The following is a 26202-nucleotide window of genomic DNA, read 5'->3' as shown; positions in this document are numbered from 1 at the left end:
TCTGCCAACACCAAACTCTGCAGAAGGAGACATAAAATTTTTGTTTGTTTCAGAGTAACGTAGCTTCCATCATTGCTCATAGTCAAATATACTCCTGGGTCTGAATCTATCTGTAATAGTGTTGTAGGAATCTACCATGCTTGGTAAAAACAATGACTGCAGATGCTGGGAACCAGATTCTGGAGTAGCGTGGTGCTGAAAAAGCACAGCAGTTCAGGCAGCATCCGAGGAGCAGGAAAATCGACGTTTCGGGCAAAAGCCCTTCATCAGGAATACGTGCTTGAGCTACAGTAATGGTTGAGCAGTCTTGTGTAAGCCAAGGTTCCATCCACCTTTGGCCAGACAGTAGGCATTCCCTGAGTAGATGGGAGAGGTCCCATGAAAACAATTTGTAACTTCTTTGATGGCCCTTTGGTCTGGGCTGACATGACCTAGTGGCCCTGACTGGTCTTCCTGGGTTATATTAGGCACATACTTAGTATTGCTGACAGTGTTTTGCCATGTCTTTTCTCATTCTTTGCCCCACCTCATGTGCCCATCCTCCTCAGCATGACATCACTCCCATGGTGTGCATTTCCATGGTACAGAAATGTAGAAATTCGGAGCAGGCGTAGGTCATCTGACCCTTCAGTCCTGCTCTGCCATTCAGTATGATCATGACTGATTATCCAACTCGGTCCCCTGTTCCTGCCTTCACCCAATTCCCGTTGATTCCTTAACCTGAAGAACTATACCTAGCTTCTTCTTGAAAACATTAAATATTTAGGTCTCAACCACTTTGCGCTGGTAAATTCCACAGGCTTACCACTCTCTTGATGAAGACATTTCTCCTGATCTCAATCCTCAATGGCCTACTCCTCTCCTTAGACAGTAATCTCTAGTTCTAGACTCCCGAGGAACATCCTTTTCGTATTTAGCTGTCTGGTTCAGTTAGAGTTTTATATGTTACTGTCAGAGAGCACCCGCCCCTCCCCACACTCCCCACTTTATACTTCTGCATTCCAGCGTTTTTAGTCCTAACCAATACTGTCTGTTTTCACACATCACTCCTGCCATCCCAGGAATCAGCCTGGCAAACCTCTGTTGCACTTCCTGCATAGACACAAGATCCTCCTTGTAAAGACTAAAGTGTATGCAGTACTCCAGGTGTGTTCTCACCAAGGGCCTGTACATTCTCATAAGGTTATGCTGAATGCAGGCTGGTGCTACCACCTTTTACTCTTCACCAGATACATTGGCAGCGCCTTTTACTGATCCCTGTTCTTCCCATCACTATGGTTGCTTTCTGTATCCCTGTGTAAATTGACCATGTTCACTTCCTCTGGTCCAATTGTTGCTGCTGCCACCTGGTGCTCGGAGTCTGTTCCAGCTGCTGCCAATTGATTACCTACTTGAATAAGGACCATTCCTCTGGTGTGCATTAACCTTTATCACTGCTTTCTGTCTATTGGTAGTCTAGTGTCTTCACTGATTCCTGAATTACCATTTCATGCTGTATGTGATGTAGTCCTGTTTAACCCCATGCTACTGTATAATCAAGAAGTACCCCAAAAATGTAGCTCTGTGTTAATGGTAGCCCATTGAGTCACCAAGCTAAGGACCCTGGGATACGTCATCCTAGCCAATCATAACCTGCTAGCTCTAGGAGTCTGCAGCGCCAGTGCCTCTGGTACAGCACCTGCATTCCCAGTCACCTCACTCCCAGGGGAGGAGCAACAGTGAAAGGGGTTAGGGGTTTGTAGTGGAATGGGGTGGGGGTCAGTTCCCGCGAGACAGTGAGGGTCCAGGATCATAAGTGAGAGCACAGTGGTGGCTGCCTGCAGCCAATCCCCTGCCCTGTGTCTGTGCTCTCCATTGTGCATAAGTTATTGAAGACTGGTGTCCCCACCTTGGGTGAACTGACGTGCAGCCACCACAGGTTTACCATAAGAAACTATAGAAGGTGGTGTGCACTGCCCAGACCATCACAGAAGCCAACCTTCCGCCCATGGACTCCATTTACACGGCTCGCTGCCATGGAAAGTTTGTTGTCATCATCAAAGTCCCCTCCCACCCCAGTAATACTCTCCTACAACCTCTTCCATCAGGCAGAAGGTTGAACATACTCACCATAGTTTCAAGAACAGCTTCTTCCCTGCCGTTATTAGGCTGCTGAGTGGGCCTCTCTAACTTCAAATAATGCTGATCTTGGTCATGTTAATCTTGCCTAGTGTACACCCTGTGTGATATAACCTGTTTGCCTCTGTCAAGTTTTTTTTTCACCCTGTGATCTGTATGTCCTCTCTCTGACCTGCCTGTACTGCTTGTAAACAAAGCTTTTCATGGTGCTTAGGTACATGTGACAATAAATCAAATCAACTCAATCAATAGGCAGGTCTGCATCCTGGAGTGAGAATTGCCGCCCCAGCTGGAATAGGCCCTTGCGTGATCTTTGATTGACTACTTGAGGGTCTTGGCTGCATAGGTTCCCCATGGAACTTGCATGAAAGAGCGGTGAACCCATCTGTTAATTAAGCCAAACACCCAGAAAAACTCACCTTGTCTCATAATCTGTTAAAGTATGAGTGACAGAGAACTCCCAAATTCCACTATTTTAAAAAAAAATCAGTTTATTTTTTAACTCTTAGCGTTAATGTTATAAACAACAACTATTCACAACTCTCATCCCCCCCCCTTTTTCTTAACTGCTTATTATCTGCCTCCTACTCTATAACAAAATGCTGTTCCAATAGAACACTTTAAAATTACATCAACTGAATTTCAAAACCACATAGCCAGTATCATCTGTGACTTTACTCTTCCAGCTGCTGAATTCCCTGGGTCGTCGTCTTTCTTTTTACTGCGAGCATGTTTCATATGAAAAGGTACCTTTGATTGAGAGGGTTTCCTAATTTCTTGCATCTACCTCGATGGCCGTTTCTCTCTCTCTCTCTCTCTCTCTCTCTCTCTCATTTCCAAAATGTCTACATTTTTATATCACGTTGAACCAATGTTGACAAAACAATAAATTGAAACTCGATTGGGTTTTAGTATCCTGGGGCATAATTTAAACTGGTTAAATTTGAATTGTTGTCAAAACAGTAATCCAAACTCCGGTATCCAATTCACAGCCAAATATTATACTCTGGGACTGCCATCTAGTCATATCGCACAGGTGCTTGTGATCTCTCCGTTCTCTCTCTCTTAAAAGTACAGTACACATCTTCAACTTCATAACAAAGAGTTGGGAATTTTCCATACCAGCCAACTACTTCCTTCACTGCTTTGATCCTGGAAGATTTCACCCTTGTCAAACTGTAGCTCAAGTGTTATAGATTGTAGGAGATTTAAACAAATTGACTTTTTTGAATATTTTGCTCCATGTTTTAATTAGCTATTTCATGTGGCTCTGTTCCAACAGGGTGCTGTGCTTTGCTGATCTCTCTGATACTGGCAGCAATAAAGGATGTGGTGGGTTATATCTTTACCACTGACAAGTTAGTAAAAGGAAAATTTTACAATCTGTAAAAACATGTTTGTGAGATTTTACAGAATTTACAAATGCCTCAGCCCTGACGTGCACCTCTTTTTTTTCTCTAGAGAAATTATTCGATTGGTCGCACGACTAGATCCTTTAATTGCTACTTATCATTTTTTTGATGCCATGACTGTAAGTACATTTTAATGTTTCAAGCTGCAAGTTGGTTATTTATCAAAGATTTAGGACATAGGTTTCTTTATATCCCATTTCCTGGTCAAAACATTTACAAGATAAAGGCAGGTTGCATTTGTTGAATAATGGCTCTGAAGGAGTTGATATCCATGCCCAATCTGATAATGTTGTCTATTCTTTGGGTAATGACAGTCAAATCCTGAATGAGTGCCTGAAGGAAGCAGATGCAGATATTTTTTACTCCATTCAAACATGTGATGACACGTGGCTGGGGAAGATGGTACTTGAACCTGTGACTTGAGACCCCTGAGGAAGGAATGCTGCTACTGTGGTACACGAACCATCTAAAGTTAGCCTGGGGTTCTGGGTGACTACTCCATTGACGTCACTACTATACCCACACATCCAAAGAGTCCTATAAATAAATCTGCCAATGAAGTTGATGTAAATTGTGCTTGTTGCTATCCTGCAATAAACTAACTTGTTAATGAGGCCAATATGTCTTTTCCATGTCGACATGTTGGCAGCTTTTCCTCTGTGGTAATTTGACAGGTCCGAGACTTAGATTAGAAAAAGTAGGACTGATGACAGCAAACTCCTAAACCAGAATACCACGTGCTTGTGGTGTGGTATCAGCAGACACAGTCACATTAACACAAACGGTTGTCCAGCTTATACCATACCAACTAGACATGATAGCTTGGATCTTCCTAACCTGGAACCCTTCTATCACGGGCTAAGCCTTCAGCTTTTTCAAGGTTTCTTATTTTGAAAGTGTCGAAATGTGGCTACTTTCTTTGTTTATTAAGCCATAAATGAAGTTAAAAAAATTGTTCAAAATGCTGAAAGTGTTGTGAACAGAGCACTTGCATTTGACCTGATGAACGAAATGCAGATGAAAGTGGAGTGTTTTGACTTTCTTGTTGTTTCATTCAGTACAAACTGAAGAAATGGTAGAATGAGCCTTGAGGTTTTGCCAGTGTCTGTGAGTAGAGTCATCTCCTTGTAGCCATTTTGATTCTGAGTTTGTACTTGTGGCTCCTTAGAACTGAGATCCTTGGGGTCGTATTGTGTCCGTACTTTATTTCTCCTCGCTGTCATGTTGGTGCTAGAGACAGGCACAGTATATGAGGTGTCTGCATCAGAGGAATTAGAACAATCAACTGACCAGGGTGGGAGTGATTGATAATTGTATAAATGTTTTTGTTTGAGATTCTAGGCTTTTGTCATGTGCAAAGCAATTTAGAATCTGATCTGTTACTTCACGGCCCTGGAGCTGAGAAAACTGTCCAGGAACACTTGTTGCTTCAATTTTTTTTCCCAGTTCTGAATCATATTACAGTGTGATCATCACTAATGCATTGGTTGATGTATGATGAGGTTGAGATTCACGCTAGATCCCTGCAGAGGAGGGAAATTTCTTGCAGAGTTTATAGGTTGTGTGTCAGCAAAACCATTCCCATTTGAGAAATCTGTACTCCCCTCATAGATGGATAGTTTCTGATTCCACTCTCTCTTTTAGCTTTGGTGGAAATAACAGGAAATGTATCACATTCCAATGTTTGCATCATTATCCTGCTCCAGCTGACCTTGTGACTGAAGCAGATTTTGGTGCAGGATTGAGGGATTCTGTGTGTGGCCCTCAGTGGTTAGAGCCAAAGTCCCAATCTTGTAAACAAAGTCCAAACCTGTCCCCAGTGAGGCACTGTCGAGACTGGGGTTGTATCAACATTTTTCTGATGATATAGTCTGCATTTGATGAGATTAAATTTGGGGCAAGAATTCTGCAAATTAATATCAAAAGGGTTATTTAACTTTTTGTTAACATGAATTTAACAACGACTACGGGTGTAAGCCACACCTAACTAGCTATGTACTTCAGGTAGGGATACCTGATGTTTGTAACATCAGCACTCTTGAAAGCTATACCATTAATATATTGCATTTGTCTGCCTTACAGTGTGTGAGTGCTGGAATAGTAATAGGATCTGGGAAACAGAAACTCGGAGCCATTGTCAATCTAATTGTGTTCTACGCAGTCGGTTATCCTATTGGAATATCACTGATGTTTGCAGCTAAACTTGGCATCATTGGTAGGATTTTATTTTGAATATGCTATAATGTTGTTTTCTGAAAATCCTTTGCCCTGACTTTAAATTGGCAGGACTCCATGAGGGGGTAAAGGGATAGGCAGAGTGGATACTGAAGGCATGTTTCCTCTAGCTGTGGGGTCAGAATAAACTCAAAAGCCATTTTGGGCTGAGGAGAGAGGTAATTTTTAAAAAAAATTTGTGATGAGTCATTAGAATTTCCCAAATGCCTATTGTAGTCAATCATTCATTTGAAGACACTGGTTTTCTAGTTAACAACATCAAGGGATAGTATGGGAATATGCCATTGATGTAGAAGCTGTGATCTAGAATGGCAATAGGTAGGAGGGGTTGAATGGCCTCCTCCTCTTCCAATATTCCCATGATTGAAATACAGAGCAATTGGATCCCTTGGTCAGGATTGATTAGTTCATTTCCGCTCAATCCACAGTGACGGTGCTACAGTTGATGAATGCGCCATTGGGTGGAGTGAGGAAAGGTTTGCCCACTCCAGGTCATGATCCTGTGTACGCTCTGGACTTGATGTTCAGGGGGATGACCAGAACTCTGAATTCTGAAATTTTTGAGAGATTATCAACCTGAAACCCTAAACTTGTCTCTTTCTCCAATCCACTGAGTGCTTTCAGCGCCTTCTATTTTATTTTCAGATTTCAATATCTGCAGTATTTTGTTTCTGTATGCTTCACTGATTGAAGACCCTGCCAACTCTGTTCCTAGACTTACACCAGACCATAATTACAGCAGTGTCTATGAATCCGAAATAGCAACCTGGAACTTCAGTTCACATCTCAATCTATCAAATTGTGATAACATATCTAGGAAAGACCTAATCTCATTGAATTTAGAATCATAGAATAGAATCCCTACAGTGTGGGAGCAGACCACTCAGCTCACTGAGTGGACTCTGAGCCTCCAAAGAGCATCCCGCCCAGACTGACCCCCATTCTCATAACCCTGCATTTCCCACATGCCTGGGCAATTTCCCATGGCCAATCCACCTGACTTGCACATCTTTGGAAAGTGGGAGGAAAGCAGAGTAGCCAGAAGAAACCCAGGTAGACACGGGGAGAATGGGCAACCCCACAAACAGTCACCCAAGGCTGGAATCAAACCCAAGCCCCTGGGACTGTGAGACAGCAGTGCTAACCACTGAGCCACACACTCTGGTTAATGCTTGATGCCTCAGACTATTGCGATGGAAGAATGTGAGTCATTTTGTGGTGGGAATTGAATATGTCAGAGGATGCCAGACGACTGCAGCTTTATGAGAACAAATGTCCGTGATAATTCAAGAAGGCAAGGGGGAAAGTCCCAGAAAGGATTGTGTTTTTGTTTATTGAAGTCAAACTATATGCTTGCAGGTCTGTGGTCTGGGATGTTCACCGCTGTCATTGTGCAAGTGATCTTCTTTCAGATAGTGATCTTTAAAATGAACTGGAAGAAAGCATCTGATCAGGTATGAGCACCTAAAGAGAATTAGATACTCCATAACTTTTGAATAACAAATCTGTTTTTCTTTGTTATCCTGCTTACTCCCTTGTTTCTCCCTTCTCATGTACAACAACTCGGTCAAATGTCCGATGTGTCTCCCCACATGGTCAGTGAAGTCCTCCCCATTTGAGCTTAGTCAGGTATTTGATGATGCCTCTCAGAATTCCAGGGAAAAAAAACTCCCAATCTGCCTTTGTTTGCTCTACTTGTTCCTCGAAATGGAAAGCTTGCCGCGCACTCCAGGAACCTAAGCAGAAAAGCCACGTTGACTGCTATTGCAATACTGCGGGGTGTACCACATGGTCAGAGGTGCTGACGTTTGGAGGAGTAATTAACAAGACCCTGCCTGGTCCCTCAGGTGTTGAAGATCCAGTGGACACTAATTTGAAGAGGAGTGCGGGAGTTGTGAAACATCCTTGAATCCTGCCATTCAGAATAAAACTCAGTAATAAATAGATTAAATAATATGTTCATTTCAAAGCCAGTTGTCAAGAAGTCCCAACCATGTCACTTCTTTAGTCGCTGTGGCATTTGCAATTAAATCCACCCAGGCTGGCAGACACCTCGTTACCAGTAACTGGAAACTCTAAACTGCAGAGTACATTGAGCTAGAAATGTCAGCTGATGTGCAATATCAGCTACTCATCAAGTTAACGGAACTGATGACAGGTCACATAGAGAGCCTTGGGGTGTTTGATAGCATAGCACCACGGCCTACTGTTTTTGTCACTTGTTTAGACCAATTGTAGTTGTAGTTCTATCTTTTGCCTGAAAGAGTAAAGGAACCAGATTCAAAGACTTTCAAAAGAATATTAGATGAATGTTTCAAAGGGAACAATTTGCAGGATTTTGTGGGAATGCATAAGGGCCAATTGGCCAACCCTGCCAAACACACTGAATCATCCTGTGATTCTAGCAACTGACAGCTTTCGATAGTTTCCAAAATAATGTACACAAGGAAGAGGTTTCTTTTTGTGTGAGTAGTACTCCCTATTGTAGGTACTGCCTGTGTTTTTAATGAAAGTCTTGTGCTTTATTTTAAAGGCTCAGGTTAATGCAGGTGTGAAAAATGACATGGACTCCATAAACAGCCCCTCTGATGGTCAAACTGAAAATACTTTGCCAGGTATCACATTTTACTTTCGCTTTAAATTGTGTTCCACCTAACAAGTGTGTGCATCTCTGAACCATTTAAACCCGAGGTCCATTTCTCTATTTGCTAAGTGGAAAATAGCACATAGTCATTTAAAGATATATTTTGAAGCTGAAAACATTTTCTGGAGTAATTGTGTTGCAATAAAACAGCTTAATAACATTGTTTAAATTATTGTATGAAACTGGGTCTCCAATTAATCCAAGGTTTGATTCAAGAGAATTTCGGTATGGTGTCTGCCTGGAAGGGGACGGTGCTGGTAGCTACATCTATGCTTTACAAATAGATGTAGCTACTAGAAAACACACTTCTGGCAGAAAAACAGGATGACCAACTTTTGATCTTTCAGCCTTTGAATTGACCCACAGGCAACGATTGCAAGGAATCATCCTGGTATCCATTGATAACACATGATGCTGCATGGCTCCCACCACCGGTAGTTTTCATTCTTGGTTTGCCTGGAGCGTCAGAGGCTGAGGGATGACCTTATAGAGGTTTACAAAATTATAAGGGCATGGATAGGATAAATAGGCAAAGTCTTTTCCTTGGGGTGGGGGAGTCCAGAACTAGAGGGCATAGGTTGAGGGTGAGAGGGAAAAGATATAAAAGGGACCTACGGGGCAACTTTTTCATGCAGAGGGTGGTATGTGTATGGAATGAGCTGCCAGAGGAAGTGGTGGAGGCTTGTTCAATTGCAACATTTAAGAGGCATTTGGATGGGTATATGAATAGGAAGGGTTTGGAGGGATTTGGGCCGAGTGGTGGCAGGTGGGACTAGATTGGGTTGGGATATCTGGTCGGCATGGACGGGTTGGACCGAAGGGTCTATTTCCATGCTGTACATCTCTATGACTCTAAGTGCCTATGTGATCATGGCCAGTAGCGTGGCAAGTTCTGGTGACTAGTCCAGTCATTTTAAAATTGTAATTCCCCTTCAACACAGCAGAGATGCTGATGGGGACTGGTGTACCTCCATTAGCCAGGCTCAGAGAAGGGGAACAGGAAACCCATCTGAACTCCAACATGATAAGTAGCTGGAAGTTTGCATTCTTCATAAACTCTGTTAGCTTAATCTGTCATTTCAATATAACTATCCTTGTTTTTTCTTTAAATTTAAACATAGTGATGTTTATAAATATACAATAATAGTTTCATGGATAAAGAACCTTCTACTGGTTCAAAAACAAAAGGCGAAGTGATTTTCCATTGGTCTCAAATTTGAGATAAATGATTTTAGATCATAACCTCTGCCACAATTTGATCCATTTCGTGTTTCTCATTTTTGTCTTTGCCATTCACACCTCCTCCTAGAAACAACTTTTATTTATTTCTCCCATTACCTCGCCCTCTGGTTTTGGAGCAAGAACCCTTTTGCAATTTAATTTCTTGTCCTCATCCCCCCATCACAGACTTTCCATTTTGTTTTCTTTCTCTTTCATGGGCTATCAGCTCTGCTGAGGTGGTAAGCATTTGTTCCCCCTTCCCTAATTGCCCTTGACTAAGTAAGCCATTACAAACGGCAGTAAGAGTCAAGCACATTGCTGTATGCAGGCCAGACCAGGCAAGGAAAACAGACTTGAAGGACGTTAGTGATGGGTTTTTGCAACAGTTGAAAGTGGGTTCATGGTCCACATTACTGAAATGAGATTTCTCTTCTAGATTTATTAATGGAACTTAAATTCTACCACCTACATGCTGGGTTTGAACTCATTGCCCCCAGGACAATGTTTCATAATGCTTTCTTCTAATGAAGTGCTATAGATCACTAAACATTCTATATAAAGCTCTGTTGCTGTTTTGTTTTGTAGAAACAGATGAAATGGAGACCAGCACTGATGTTCAACAATTGATCCATGAGTGTAGTGCAACACAAGCTGGTGTTATCGTTGGTGATGTTTTACCCATGAAACAACTGGTTATACGTCGTGGCCTAGCCTTGCTTTCAGGATTAGTTGTTCTGGCAATTGGGTTCGTGATACACTTCACTGTCACAACAGATACATGAGCCCCAGTAAACACAGTGGAGGTGAAGCAAGGAGCAGTGGGTATGGTAGTTTTGACAAGAAGGAAAGCAGAAGTCAGACGTGCGTGTAGAATGTTACTGTACAGACTGGATGAAGGATTGTCTCCTGCTTTAAATGTTTGTCAAATCCAGAAGCGGTTCCTTTAACATTCATCAAAGTGGCTGGGTCCTCCCCATTTCAAGTGCTCCCATTAAACACTGTGCACTTTGTCATCTCAAATAGTTATTGGAGGCGACTGAACAATATCTGCAGAAAGTCAACAATGTATCTTTTATGAATCTCATTGTTGAATGTGAAATAAATATATTTTCAATCTTTAAAGGTTGTTTTCCTGTGTCTACTAATCTCCAAAATCTTTGAGCATTGTGCACAGTTCCTTTATCTTGTGATATAAAATAATGATTGAAAAGTTATGGCTAGCATACGCAATACTAACTCGACAAGAGCCATGTGAAATACAAAGTCTATTGTTCCATTAATTATTGTCTTTATTCTGTATCATTAAGGGCAATGATCTAGCTAGCTTTGGAATTTGTACTGTTCCTGACGAGGAGGGTTTCATAGCACCCACTCCATTGGTTGAACCACTGCTTTCTGCAAATGTTTTGTCTGTTTGTGGTGGCCTCGGAAATCGCAGCAACAAGGAAGAAATTTACTGGGAGCTTCCAGTTATTTTCAAATCTCCATTTTGTTTTTAGAATACAGAAGGATACTCCTGGGCAGTCATTGGGACCGATGATGATACACTTCCCCTCTGGTTAGTTGGGTTGTGAGAACACTGATCAATCCAGTGCCTGAGCTGGAGATTCTGCTGCTTGTGGGCAAGGTGATATATGAAGGACTGGCCAGTTGCTGTCTGGAGGGCCTGTGCATTCCTGCCAATGTTTTCATTTCACTCCTGCACGTTGCCAACAAAATCCGTACCCTCTGTGCTTTCTTGAATGAACCTTCCCCATTCAGTTTGGTCCACAGTCCAGGATCTCCCATGAGTTGGGGCAATGTTTGAACTCTTCAGAAAGATGAAGGGCTTATGCCCAAAATGTTGATTCTCCAGCTTCTTGGATGCTGCCTGACCTGATGCACTTTTGCAGTACCACACACTCGACACTCTTCAGAGGAATCCTCAAAGTATCCTGAAGTGCCCATCATTGTTGTCCTTAGACATCCCCTGCCATTACCTAATTCTGAGTAGAGCTGCTGTTGTGGGAATCAGTTACTGGGCATGATCATAACAGCAGAGTTGATTCTGAGTGATTAATGCTGGGTAGATTACCTTGGGAGAGGATGTTGGTGTTGAATTATCATTCTTGCCACAAGATCTGGAGGATCTCCAAAATATTGATGGTTATGTATCTGATCAATATGAAGTGTTACTGGGCCACTGCAACATCAGAGTATGGGGTTCCAGCCCAAATTTAACCTTCCCTTTCAACATTGTCACACTGTCTTCTGTTCCAAAATACCATCATGATGATTCTACCAAGATATGTTTGCAGGTCTACATTGAGTGTAGTCTAACCACACTGCGCAGGGAATGCAAGGCGGTTAATTCTCCGTGGAGATGAAGGAAGAAGCAGTGTTGGAGAGTGACTGCATGGGGCTGTTGTACATTCTGCTGTGCCAGGATGGATACAATAAGTGTTAAAAGTGATCAGGAACACTGTAGGTACTTTTGTGTGAAATATTCCAGCTGGCCTGGATGAAGGCAACTCCAACAACACAAAAAAAGCTGAACACTGCTCAGGATGAAGCACTTGCTTGATTGGCATTTACGTTTTTCACAGCTGATTTAACAGAGAGAGCAGTGTGCACCCATGCTCCTTTAGATAGAACTCTCCAAGCTTAAAACCACTACCACCAAGAACTGACAGCCAGACTACTGCGACCCTTAGGACTCATAACAGCACACAAGCCAACATCCACGCTCAGACAACAACTCACTAGAACAAAGGACCCAATACCCAGCATGAGCCAAACTAACGTAGTTTACAAAATACCATGCAAGGACTGCACAAAACACTATATAGGACAAACAGGAAGACAGCTAACAATCCGCATCCATGAACATCAGCTAGCCACAAAACGACACGACCAGCTATCTCTAGTAGCCATACACTCAGACAACCAGCAACATGAATTTGACTGGGAAAACTCCACTATCATAGGACAAGCCAGACAGAGAACAGCCAGAGAATTCCTAGAAGCATGGCATTCATCCCCAAACTCCACCAACAGACACATTGACCTGGACACCATATACAAACCACTCCAGCTGAAACTGACACCCGGAAACGGCAAGAACATCCATCAACAGACACATCGACCTGGACCCCACATACAAATCACTGCAGCTGAAACTGACACCCGGAAGCGGCAAGAACAAACCAATATAAATACCGGAAGAAACATCAAAGCAGCGCTTCACACGAGGCTCCAACAGCACTGATGATGTTCCCTAGCCAGGGAACGAAACATTTGCAGCAAAAACCTCCAGCTCGGCGAGCAGAACCACAACAACTACCACCAAGGCTCGAGGCAGCAGTTATGTGACCACATCATCCCCTGCCAATTTCCCTTTGAGCCATGCACTAGCCTGATTTGGCATTATATCAACGCTCCTTCAGTGGCACTGGGTGAGGGCCTTGAAGCCCCCTTCCTATACCCCAAAGACTCAAGCAGTTCAAAAGCACAACTAGCTAGCACCTTGCCATGGGCTAGCTGGCAATGCCTAATATCCAATGATTTAATTAATTGTAGAAATCTGACTGAGTGCGGCTGTTAACTGAGCCACAGCTCCGACAATACCAGTGCCAGAACTCCAGGATTTCTCTAGGCAATTCCATTCGAGTTAGTCACTGAAAGAAAAACAAAGTATTGTAGAGGTGGGGCTGGAAGGAATGATGAAAGAACAGGTCTGGCACATGGTACCAGCACAAACTCGAGGAATAGTCATAGAGTCATCCAGCACAGAAACAGACCCTTCGGTCCAACCAGTCCGTGCTGACCAGGTTCCCAAACTAAAGTAATCCCACCTGCCTGTGTTTGGCCCATATCCCTCCAAACATTTGTTATTCATAAACTTATCCAAATGTCTTTTTAACTGTATCTGTATCCACCACTCCTCTGGAAATTTATTCCACACATGAACCACTCTCTGAGTAGAAAAACATTATCCTTCATGTTTTATTTTTAAATCTTTCTCCTCTTACCTTAAAATTATGCCCTAGTCTTGAAATTCCCCACCCTAGGAAAAATACACCTGCCACTCACCTTATCTATACCTCTCATGATTTTATGAACTCTATAAAATCACCCCTCAACCTCCTCTTTTCCAGTAAGAAGAGTTCCAGCCTATCCCAGCCTCTCCTTGCAGCTCAAACCCTCCATTCCTAGCAGCATTCTGATAAGCTGGAAAGGGTTTGGGAAAGGTTTAATAATGTCCTTCCCAGAGAGACCAGAACTGGACACAGTCTTCCAGAAGAAGCCATATCAACATCATGTACAACCTCAGCTTAACATCCCAATTCTTATAGTCAAAGGTCTGAACAATGAAGGCAAGCGTGCGAAATGCCTTCTTCATCACCCTGTCTACATGCGATGCAAACTTCAAAGAATTATGTACGTGATGTTCAGAGAAAAGAAAAATTGAGGGAGAGAAGCAAACAACTCAGATATGTACTTTGGTGTGGTTCTTTTCCTCTACTAAAAGCCATGTTTCTGATCTCAGACTTGCAGCAGCAATGGGCTGGATATTTTGGATGGCAGGTCCGTAAAGCTGCCTCACAGCACCAGGGACCCAGGTTCAATTCCCACCTCAGGCGACTGTGTGGAGTTTGCACATTCTCCCTGTGTCTGCGTGGGTTTCTTCCGGGTGCTCCGGTTTCCTCTCACAGTCCAAAAATGTGCAGGTTAAGTGAATTGGCCATGCTAAATTGTCCGTAGTGTTAGGTGAAGGGATAAATGTAGGGGAATGGGTCTGGGTGGGTTGCCCTTCGGCAGGTCGATGTGGACTTGTTGGGCCAAAGGGCCTATTTCCACACTAAGTAATCTAAACTACTTCATTAAAGCAAATGGACCAATAAAAGCAGCTCACCTCTTGCATTGAGTTGAATAAACATGATGTCGATGGTACAGGCACAACTCTGTGTAACAGTGAACTTCAGAATGCGATGACTAGAGCTGATATCTTTCAGGTAATAGCCACATAAATCAATTGATCCGTTCATCAGTGGGTGCTGTAATAAAGGGAAGGGCTATGATTTCAGACACTGAGCTGTTTGAGTGGATATTGGGACTGGCTTTTAGCTGCAATACCCATTTTCTGAAATGACCACTTGGAGAGAAAATACAGTCATATTACAGCACAGGGATAACAAGCCAAACCAAATCAGCCTATCACTGAATTCACAACACAGTTCAAATTAAACATTCAATGACTGCGAATATTGCCCATTGTTCTGAACAAGAGAATATGATTAAAGGTCTTGGATACCAAGTTTATAACAAACATCAAGTAATATTTTATTTTTAATGTTTTAACTTTAGCAGAGCACAGATACACAACAAAGTAGTCAAATTATCTATGATCTAAATACCAATGTCTTTTGATCAAAATTCTCACACACACAGACAGACACAGTTAAGAAATAAATTAAGTAATAGAGGTGTAATTTCTCAGTTCAATAACTAATTTCAAATAATGGATACCAGGCTTCATGAAATCCTTGGACAATGGGTTGTTCACAGGCATTAGAACTGCTTGAATTCTGAAGTCATGGGTTAATGCAAACAGTCTCAGTATATTTCCAGAAATAGTTGCTTGTTTCTTACAGACTGGGATTCTTTTCTCAGAACATTCAACAATACAATAGTTGGAGACAAATAAGAGAGCAAGTTTCAAGAATAACACTGCCTCCTGCCAAAACTCAGTCAGAACTCAGTCTGGATGGCACAACGGCTCAGTGGTTGTGTGGCATGTTGGCTCAGTGGTTAACACAGCTGCCTCACAGTGCTAGGTGCCCAGATTTGATTTCAGCCTCAGCCTCAGGTGACTGCGTGGAGTTTGCAAATTTTCCCAGAGTCTGTGTGGGTTTTCTCCAGGTGCTGTGGTTTTTTTTCCCCATGGTCCAAAAGATGTGCAGGTTAGGTGAAATTGTCCATGGTGTTCAGAGATGTGTAGGTTAAGTGCATTAGTCAGGGGAAATGTAGAGTAATAAGGTAGGGGAATGATTCTGGGTGGGTTACTCTTCGGAGAGTTGGTGTGGACGTGTTGGGCTGTAGGACCTGAAGGGAATCTATGACGCTTCTATGACTCTGAGAACCAGTTCTCTTTTTTCTCTCTGTGGTTGGCTGATTAACATCCTTTCTCCCTTGATTGACCAATTCAGCATCCAACCAGTTGCCAGTCCTAAGAATAGCAGCAACCCAGAATCTACAGTGTCCATGGATCAGTAGTTAGGTTGCATCACTTTCCAAACCAGTTCCTGGCAGAAAACGTCTGCCTTTGTTCTCCTTCAAAACAAACTGCTGTTCAAAGTTCAATTCTAACTTCAACTCACTGTTTCAAACCAATGAGAAAAATCAAAAGGAAAACAGTGATGGTCTCTACGTTGACGTCAACACACTGCTACAAATTGGAGAAAGTTTGGAGACCAATGCAGCTGACAACAACAATCAGCAAGTGTTAGATGCAGACCAGCACAATCACCAAATCACAGAAAAGAGAGCTAGCTGGGTGGGAACAGGAGTTCTGTTTCAGCAAATCACGCAGTGTGAAAGGATTCTGGACTATGCTCGAAATGTAACAGTCACAGAAACACAACAATGTGGCTACTTCCTCAGAAAACTCAGGAAATTCAGCATGTCTGTAAAGACACTTAGCAATTTTTATAGATGGACTGCAGAAAGCATTCTATCCAGATGAAACATGACTTAGTATGGCAACTGCTCTGCCCAGGACAGTAAGAAACTACAGAGTCATGAACACAGCCCACTCCATCACATGGGCTTTTTCACACAGAGGGTGGTACATGTATGGAATGAGCTGCTAAAGGAAATAGTGGAGGATAGTACAACTGCAACATTTAAAAGGCATCTGGATGGGTATATGAATAGGAAGGGTTTAGAGGGATATGGATCAAGTGCTGGCAAATGGGACTAGATTGGGTTAGGATATCTGGCCGGCATGGATGAGTTGGACCAAAGGATCTGTTTCTGTGCTGTATATCCCTATGTCTCTAACAGCCAGCCTTCCATCCATTGGCTCCATCTATACTTCCTGCTGCCTCAGGAAAGCAACCAACATCAAAGCCCCCTACCATCCCAGTTATAATCTCTTACAACATATTTCATCGGGCAGATTATATAAAATGCACAATTGACAGATTCAAGAACAGCTTCTTCCTCACTGTTATTAGACTTCTGAATAATGCCTTCTTAATGCTGATCTCGCACTATGTGCGCCGCCTCTGCAGCCATAGCACTGTATTCCTTGCTCTGTTCTATTACCCAGATGGCATGATCTGCCTGTACTGCACGCAAAATAAAAGTTCTCACTGCACCCAGGGTACATGTGACAATAATAGATCAAATCAAATGCAGTTCAAATGATGCAACTAGACACTATAAAAGGATACAATCAGGCAAAAACCACATGTAACATGTGGACAGCAACAACAGTGAGTGTGACAACACACACACACACACGCACACACACCAGATGTTCACAACATGACTGACCAGGGTGAGGAATCCGAGTGGAAGAACCTTCAATCAGAATTAGAACATGGTACACTGTGTGGACCATTTTAAACTGTTAGGAGCTTTCGTCACAATGAACATCCTATAGCGAAGAAAATTGATAACCCCATGCCAAAGGTCAAGGTCAACTCAGGAGCAAGGGCAAACATCCTACAAGCCAGACTGCTCAACGCTTTGAATCATTGGAATCAATGATTTAACCAACAACTGCACATGATGGAAACTTTGTTTTGGTACAAAGTTAAAAATCACACAAAAACAGGTTATAGGCCATCAGGTTTATTTGGAAGCACTAGCTTTCAGAACAACACTCCTTCATCAGGTAGTTGTGGAGTATAATTTTGATTGTAGGACACAGAATTTATAGCAAAAGTTTACAGTGTGATGTAACTGAAATTATATATTGAAAACGATCTGGATTGTTTGCTAAGTCTGTCATCTTTTAGAATGACCATGTTGGTTTCAGTTCTTTCATATATAAATTCCAGAACTTTCTTGAAGTTACATTCTCAAGTGTGCTTTAACAATAGGTGCCATATTGGCCCAGATGATACATTGAAGGTGTGAGGTGTGCTGTGTGAGGCTGATTCTATTCTAAAAAAAGGCATTTACAGAATCTTACATGGATTCATGCAGTTTTTGAGCAAAATAAAATGTAATTCTGCAAGTACAAATTCACCCCACAAACTTATATGTGTATGTGTGCATCTGGGTTCATTGACAATGAAACGCAGACATGTTGAATCTGTCTGGAGAACCAAGGATTTTTACCAGGTGGACACAATTGAACCAGCAATAGCAGGATTATCACTGCGTAGAGAACTCAATATTGTAGCTCCACATGAAATCACCAAGTTAACATTCACAGCAGAACTAGCCGAAAATACTCACAGAGTCTTGCATCTAATCTGTCAAAACATATTCAACAGCGTTAGAAATTTCAACGGTGATTCTGTCCCATACTTAGAAAAGATGCAATTCCATCAGTCACCCTCCAGAAAGCGGTGTGTTCACACACAAAAAAAGTAAAAGTAGTTAGGGTGATGTGGAACTGAAAATGTTATGTACATTTGATACAGATACAGCGCACAGATTGATGCAGTTTGATTAGATTAGATTAACTACAGTGTGAAAACAGGCCCTTCAGCCCATCAAGTCCACATCGACCCTCCGAAGAGAAACCCACCCCCCTATATTTATATCTGACTTATCCACCTAACACTATGGGCAATTTAGCATGGCCAATTCACCTAACCTGCACATCTTTGAATTGTGGGAGGAAACCGGAGCACTCAGAGGAAACCCACGCAGACACGGGGAAAATGTGCAAACACCACACAGACAGTTGCCCAAGGCGGGAATTGAACCCAGGTCTCTGGCGCTGTGAGGCAGCAGTGCTAACCACTGAGCACAGTTCTTACATGTATAATGAAGTAAGATAATACAACCTGAGTATGTTTGAACCTAAGACGTTTCAACTTTTCTCAAAAGAGATGTTCAAAATTCAAGGTTTGAAAAATTAAATCCCAAGTTCTCAGAAGCTAAATTGAGTTTTCAAGCTGATGCCAAGTTTGGATATTAGGCGGTTCACTTGGCAATGGAATCCATTTGGAAGATATTGCTCCCTGAGGCGACCGTTCAGTCCCTCTGTCAGTCAGAATCAGTGCAATATTCAGTCCATTCAATTCCTCTTGAAGATATCTTATCTGACAATGAGCCACAATAAACAGGCAGAGCACTGAGGGACACAGAAACACAAAAACATAATGAATTTATGCTAGAGCAATATCAACGCTCAGATTTGAAAAGGTGACAGGGTTCTCAGCAGCTGGCTGGGGATTGTGAGATCCTCGTGTCACCTCCTGTTCGGAAGACATGGTGCAGTTTGTGCCACTCAGGCACATGCCAGGTTAATGGTGAACCTCTCTCTGGGGTCGGCAGCTCTTCTCTACTCAACTGTGCTACCAGGGAGGCAATGGTTGTTGTTGGCAGAACACTGGCCTGAGGCAATAGGACGTGGGAGTGACCCAGGCAGAGGAGACTGACGCTGAGGGCTAGGTCAGAAGGTTAGGAAATCAGCATCAAGGGGCAGGGGTTGGCTCTCTGCAAGTCACTCCCCTCCCGCCAACCCCAACCTTGTGAATCACTCCATGGAGTTCTAAATGCCCTTAAATGATGATCACCCACTATCCAGGAACCCACAAGCAAACAATGGGATAAGGGGGGGGTAGGTGACATCATGGTAATGTCACCAGACTATTAATACAGAGACCTGAGTTCTAATAAAAGCAAAACTGAAATAAAAACAAAATGCTTAGCTGTATAAACAACACTTACAAAGAATGTCAGGCTATTTGATTTCTAAAATGTGCAGCAATCTCTTATCAATACTTGGATTTTAAAATAACCATTTTCCCATTGCAGTCCACAATCAAAAGTACAGAAATAAAAAGGTTCCATCTTTAAACAAGCAGAAACTATTAGCCCATACTCCTGTTATTGCTTTCTTAGATTAGATTACTTACAGCGTGGAAACAGGCCCTTCGGCCCAACAAGTCCACACCGACCCACCGAAGCACAACCCACCCATACCCCTACCCCTACATTACCCCTTACCTAACACTACGGGCAATTTAATGTGGCCAATTCACCTGACCCGCACATCTTTGGACTGTGGGAGGAAACCGGAGCACCCAGAGGAAACCAACGCAGACACGGGGAGAACATGCAAACTCCACACAGTCAGTCGCCTGAGGCGCTGTGAGGCAGCAGTGCTAACCACTGTGCCACCGTGCCGCCCACGAACTGTGCCACCGTGCCTCTTTCAACTGTTCATTTAACTCTCTTTTGAAGCACACTATTGAATCTGCATTGTCTGCTCCTAATGAGTGAAAAGAAGCATCTAGAGAAGGAAGATTGAGAACTGCATTCTCATCAGCACCGGAATCATCTCAGCCAATCAGGGACCACTGTCTTCCCAAGCTTTTCCACCAACCATAACATCCATGTTTTTTTGTTTCCTGTCTGCATTTATATCTGTGAATAGAGAGGGGAATTATAAGAGAGTTAAAGTTATAATTGGTAGCATTATATGCCAATGATTCATAATTGTTTACCTGTAACTAGAGCCTATTTATTTGTAAGGAATGTTAATTCCTATTAATTACAATAGACTTCACTGTGCTTGGATTTGACAGTCAGGAATATTAGGAAGTTTGGAATTCTTTTTAAAAATCTTTACTAGTCCAGAATTTGAGGGATTTGATTTCCAGGACATACTCCCAGTGATGTGCAATACTTAAAACAGTTGGGATGAGAATTGATGGGCCAAATGGCCTACTGCTGTGACGAGGATGCTTCCATAATCATGCAGATTACTGCTGCAAATTCTTTTGAAATTAAAGCTGGGGTTTAATATTACTACAGTATGGCAGGAATTTAAAAAGACTTGGTGTACTTCAGGTGGAAAACTGCATTAGCAAAACACAGCAATGTGTAAGGAACATGAAAATGCCAAAACCATGTCGTTTATCAGTCTGGAACACACATTTCAGTGACACTGATAAAAAGCCTAAAACCCTTCCACTCCCTCTGGACTGAGTCACTGGCTGCAAGCCAACAAGGCTAGAACAGCAAGCAAACACTATTAGTTAAATTTTATCAACTGTTATGGAAGTTATAACTATTGTAATTGCTATTTGATGATTGCAATATGGACTGACCCCCCATAGCAAGCAGCAAGCCGTGAAGGAAGGAGCTAACAGGTTTTATGTAGGCCCTGTCAGTATAAGGAGCTGTTGGTGAGTCATCAGAACCGTGTCGGACCTTCAGACATGCATAGAACTGTATTTAAAGACCGTAACCAAATCTCGGATCAGAAGCAACTGATGTAAGTGTTATTTCTTCGTCAAGGATAGAGATTGAAAGAATGAACGACTCAATGCAAGGGGCCTTCGCTGATGTTGCTCAGACTCCCTTGCTGAGGAAGATTAGAAGTTTGATCCCTGTCAACTTCTGGAAGGAAGCAAAAGACCTTTTCCAATTGGCTGGACCAGTGGTAAGTCTGCCTTTCGGAAACACGTTATTTAAAAAAGAATTAATGCTACCTGCTTCCCATGAGAAAGAAAATATTCCAATTGCGACGGCAATGCTGCCAATGAAAAGACTTGTTGGTAGTTTTCATCTTCCCACCACATCCCCCTCTGAAAAGAATGCAATTGTATTTCAATTGTGCAAACTACAAATTCAGACCTTTCCTAAATGTAATTGCCGTTTGAAATATGCTTTTTTCATTGTTGTCTACTCAGTGAGAAGGCCAATTCTCAGTGGACCCAATTCTACTCTTACTTTCCTCACCTTTAGTTATGGCAGGTAGCAGAAAGATACAAGGAGCAGGCCCTTCAGCCCCTTGACTCTGTTCTATAATTCAATTAAATCAGAAAGTTTAACTCATATGTACCAGGTTTGGATTTTACGAACTTTGATCTGCTTGCCTCCAACTGAGCTATTTCATTATCCAATGATTTGATGGGATAGACAATGAAAATAAACCAAAATAATTTTCTAGCTGAGCAGAACTTAAAATCCAGTTTCCTTTTTCCAGTTACTCAGGCGTTCAGAACGATGGAAACTATTTTGAACCATGTATAATTGAATCATTATTAGTTGGACCTATTCTTGGATTTTTAAAAAATCAAATATCCTGCCTCCCTATTTCCCCAGCCACGGACATGTTTCTAGCTGATCGATAAAAATGTTCAAAGAAAGGAAGGATTTTATTAAACTGGAGAGGGTTCAGAAAAGGTTTCCCAGGATGTTGCTGGGAATGGAGAGTTTGAGTTACAAGGAGAGATTGGAGAGCCTGGGAGCTTTTTTCCCTGGAGCGTAGGAGCTTGACAGGTGACCTTCTAGAAGTTTATAAAATCAAAAGAGGCATAGATAAGGTGGATAGACAAGGTCATTTTCCCTAAATTGTGGCAGTTCAAAACTCAGGGGCATATTTTTAAGATAAGAGGAGAAAGATTTGAAAAGGACATGTGGAGAATGATTTGTGTGTGGAACAAACTGCCAAAGGAAGTGGCGGTTGCAGGTACAGTTACAACATTTAAAAGATATTTGGATAAGTTCATGAATAAGAAACATTTGGAGGGATATGGGCCAAGTGCAGACAAGTGGACTAGTTTAGTTTGGGATTGTGGTTAGCATGGACTGTTTGGACAACAGGGTCTGTTTCTGTGCTGTATTCTATAAAAATTAAAATAAATGTTTTTTTCAACTGTTCCAAAGATTTTCTCCTGAGGTTTTTTTACAACAGCAGCGTGACAGAGATAAATCATTTCCTCCCAGAGATTGCCGGGTTATCCTGGGGAGTTGGCAACTTTGTTAACAATGCTAGTGTATTTTTGAAGGCTGTGCCTAGTACAGTCCAGGGAGTCACTTGCGCACGTTCCAGGGACTGAGATTGATTTAAAAATAAATATCTGCACTTGAAATGTTGTCACTGGATTAGCTGCCTAAGTGAAAGAGGCTGAGAGAATGGAAGGATAGAGGTGGGGGAGGTGAGAGAATGGACATAATGGGGAGAGAACGGATGAGGGGGTGGTTGGAGAGAATGGATGGAGTGTGGGAGGAATGGATGGGGGCGGGGCGAGGAATGGATGGGGGTGGGGAGAGAATGGATGGGGTGGGAGAGAATGGATGGGGGTGGTTGGAGAGAATGGATGGGGTGGGGAGAGGATGGATGGGGGTGGGTGGAGGAATGGAGGGGGTGGGGAGAGAATGGATGGGCTGGGAGAGAGAATAGATGGGGGTGGGAGAGGAATGGATGAGGATGGGGGAAGAACAGATGAGGGTGGGGGAGGAATGGATGGGGGTGGGAAGAGAATGGATGGGGCTGGGGAGGAATGCATGGGGGTGGGGAGAGGAATGAATGTGGGGTGGAGAGAGAATGGATGGGGTGGAGGAGGAATGGATGGGGGTGGGGAAAGGATGGAGGGGTGGGGGAGAAATGGATAGGGGTGGGGGAGGAATGGATGAAGATGGGGAGAGAATGGATGGGGGTGCGGAGAGAATGAATGGAGTTGGGGGAGGAATGGATGGAGAGACACATCCTCCCCCCTTTGCAGATCCAATCATTGACCCACCCCACCACCCCACCCTCAATCCATTCTTCCTCCCTAAACCCCCTCCATTTGAAACATGACCATTCTCTTCAATGCAGACAGTTGAGCATTAGGGGGGAGAAATATGTACAGGATCTGGAACATTGCTCTGTGAGTGAGTCTGCACAATCCCGCCAGAGTTCTGGTATCCTCAAACACTGCCATTTTGGAATATTTTGAGGATGTTGCTTTATCTGTACTTGCCATAACCTGCTATCGAGTAATCTGCTTCGGTATCAGTCACGGCCAGTTCATAAAGTGCTAGCTATCAGTTGTGATCTCCACTCACCAATGTGATTTTGGTTTTTATTGTTATGCTCGCACTTAGGATGAAAAAATTAGTCTTGTGAATGTTTTTACTAGCTTCGTGAGTGACTGAGATACTATAAAGACATGTACTGTCACACCATGGCCGATATTTGTCCCCTCACTGATTTAACTGCCTAGATTCGCGGCAGATTTTCATTCCCTAGTGCACATTCTGTTTTGCAGAATGACCGTACTGTAAGACTGAGTGATTCCTGAAAGTTATGGGGAGTGAGCAGGATTTAGACACAAAAACAGGAATTGTTGGAGTGACTCTGTGGGTCTGACAGCATCAATGGAGAGACAAACGGAATTAATGTTTCAGGTTCAGTGACCCTTCTTCAGAAGCCAGTAGTAGGTCAGTGGGACTAGACTAAACAGGGCTCACAAGGAGAAAGGTACAGAGATGATTGGATGATTGGTCTTAAACCTATTCTATTGACCAGTTTTTTGTCATGAAATCTGCTTATGTGACTCAGCGTTAAATATTTGTGCAGTGATTGAAACGAGGTTAGCCAAGTGGATCTCATTGAGCATGAGTTCCCTGACTGGGGCTGTTAACCTGGTCCAATCAGGGAGTCCTTGCTGACAATTAGAAACAGGAGTGTCTGAGGTGCTGTTCACTCTGAGAGCTGGCTCTGAGGGATCTAGATCAGTGTCAAGCACTCTCCGTGTGTAAATCACTGGCGGTCCCATGTGAGAATGACCCTCTCCCACTCTCAGGGGTGAGTCTGTAGGTGGCTGCATAGACCGATGGGGCTCCCACAGGCTCGGTTATACTGGGGTGGTTACAGAAAAGGAATGGGTGGGGCGTCAATGTGGATTCTCTAAATAAAGGGTGACTTGGTGACGAGACACCGGCCTTTCTGGAGTTACTTCAGTTTGTCTCCTCCTAAATGTTTACCATGGGGCTGGCAGCTTTCTACCTTCGAAAGCAGTGATTTCCAGCATGGTGGTTCTCCCTGTGTTAAACACTGGCTGGGTTTGGTCAGGAGCACCACTCCGACAGTGGGGTGGGAAGTGCACCAGGCAGCGGTTTCTGCTTTCTCTGATCTCTCTTTTCAGCCATCAGAGCTTTTTTTGTCTCTGATCATCTCTTCCATCACCCTTCCAAGCTGTCAGCCAGCAGAGGCCATGAGGGTCAGTGACAGTCTCCCAGCCGCATCCAACATCTTTACAACAGATGGCAGCTGTTGTAGTAGCACAGGTGTGGAGTTCCGGAAAGTTTCAGCAAAGTTGGAGATTGACCATCGGCTGGGTCTTTGGGTACATGGCTGCCATCCATCCAGTGATTGTGCTGGACCCTCTGCAGATGCTGTTAACTTAGCACTGAGTGAAAAGCTGATGAGAGTCTATGGAAGTTCAGAGTAAGTGACCTTGACCTACCAAGTGATGTGCCTGAGACAGCAGAGGACATCAAATATTTGTTGTACAAGTTGATGCACAGTCAATGAGTGCAGAGGGTGGTAAGAAGTGCATATGGAGCATTTGCCTTTATCTGTCATGACATAGACTAGAAGAGCAGGATATTACGTTGGAGATGTACAAAACTTTAGATAGGCCACAGCTGGAGTACTCTGTGCAGTTCTGAGCACCACACTATGGGAAAGGTATCATTGTATCAAAGGGAGGGTGCAGAGAAGGCTTGCTAGGATGTTGCCTGGGATGGAGCTTTTTAACAATGACTAGACTGTGGGCGGCACGGTGGCACAGCAGTTAGCACTGCTGCCTCACAGCGCCTGAGGCCCGGGTTCATTTCCCGCCTCAGGCGACTGACTGTGTGGAGTTTGCACATTCTCCCCGTGTCTGCGTGGGTTTCCTCCGGGTGCTCCGGTTTCCTCCCACAGTCCAAAGATGTGCGGGTCAGGTGAATTGGCCATGCTAAATTGCCCGCAGTGTTAGGTAAGGAGTAAACATAGGGGTATGAGTGGGTTGCGCTTCGGCGGGTCGGTGTGGACTTGTTGGGCCGAAGGGCCTGTTTCCACACTGTAAGTAATCTAATCTAATCTAAGCTCAGATGGCTTTCTTCAGAGCTGGGAAAGTTGAAGGGGGGAACCTGATTGAGGGGTATAACATTATGGGGGGCATGGACGGGGGTATGACTAGAGAGCAGATGTTCCCATTAGTCAAAGGATCAATAACAAAGGGGTACACTGCTAAGGTGAAAGGTAGGAAGTTTAGAGGGGATTTGAGGGAAGTATGTTTCACCCAGTGGATGGTGAGGGTCTGGAATGCCCTGTCTAGGAGGGTAGTTGAGGTGGGAGCCTCAAAACCTTTTAAAAGTACTTAGATCAGCACATAAAATGTCATAATATTCAAGTCAATGTGCCAAGTGCTGGAAAGTAGGACCAGTGTAGATTGAGTGTAGCTTTGTCAGTACAGACTGTCTGGGCTGAAGGGCTTGGTCTATATTTTGTTATTCTGTGCTCTGACGATTCAGTTTGATAGACACAGTTTGGTGTTCCCATTGCTCCATACTCTCTTCCTCAGCTTGGATATTACAACTGCAGATTTTAAAATGTGTGCACTGATTTCAGCAGTAAGG

The 26202-nt window shown here is 43.2% G+C and overlaps 2 protein-coding genes across 3 annotated transcripts in view; both read left to right on the top strand.

The window, feature by feature from the left end:
- The window catches only part of LOC132830203 (multidrug and toxin extrusion protein 2-like), a 47162-nt gene extending 36475 nt beyond the window's left edge, over nt 1–10687 (top strand). The window contains exons 12-17 of the mRNA XM_060847727.1: nt 3401–3476; nt 3580–3649; nt 5613–5745; nt 7125–7219; nt 8299–8380; nt 10216–10687. Of these exons, the coding sequence (XP_060703710.1) occupies nt 3401–3476; nt 3580–3649; nt 5613–5745; nt 7125–7219; nt 8299–8380; nt 10216–10412 (653 nt within the window). The 3' untranslated portion in view covers nt 10413–10687. The remainder of the gene's footprint in view (nt 1–3400; nt 3477–3579; nt 3650–5612; nt 5746–7124; nt 7220–8298; nt 8381–10215) is intronic.
- A 10105-nt stretch (nt 10688–20792) lies between these two features.
- The window catches only part of LOC132830394 (multidrug and toxin extrusion protein 1-like), an 83334-nt gene continuing 77924 nt past the window's right edge, over nt 20793–26202 (top strand). Inside the window, exons 1-2 of one of the 2 annotated variants that reach the window (XM_060848053.1) lie at nt 20793–20990; nt 21103–21247. In XM_060848053.1, coding sequence (XP_060704036.1) covers nt 21119–21247 — 129 coding nt within the window. In that variant the 5' untranslated portion in view covers nt 20793–20990; nt 21103–21118. Of the gene's footprint in view, nt 21248–26202 lie in introns of both variants that reach the window. The other variant, XM_060848054.1, reaches the window with a different exon arrangement.

The sequence above is a fragment of the Hemiscyllium ocellatum genome, chromosome 31 (genome assembly GCF_020745735.1).
Source record: "Hemiscyllium ocellatum isolate sHemOce1 chromosome 31, sHemOce1.pat.X.cur, whole genome shotgun sequence".
In the NCBI taxonomy this organism is placed as follows: domain Eukaryota; kingdom Metazoa; phylum Chordata; class Chondrichthyes; order Orectolobiformes; family Hemiscylliidae; genus Hemiscyllium; species Hemiscyllium ocellatum.
This window is presented reverse-complemented; position numbering and strand designations above follow the sequence as displayed.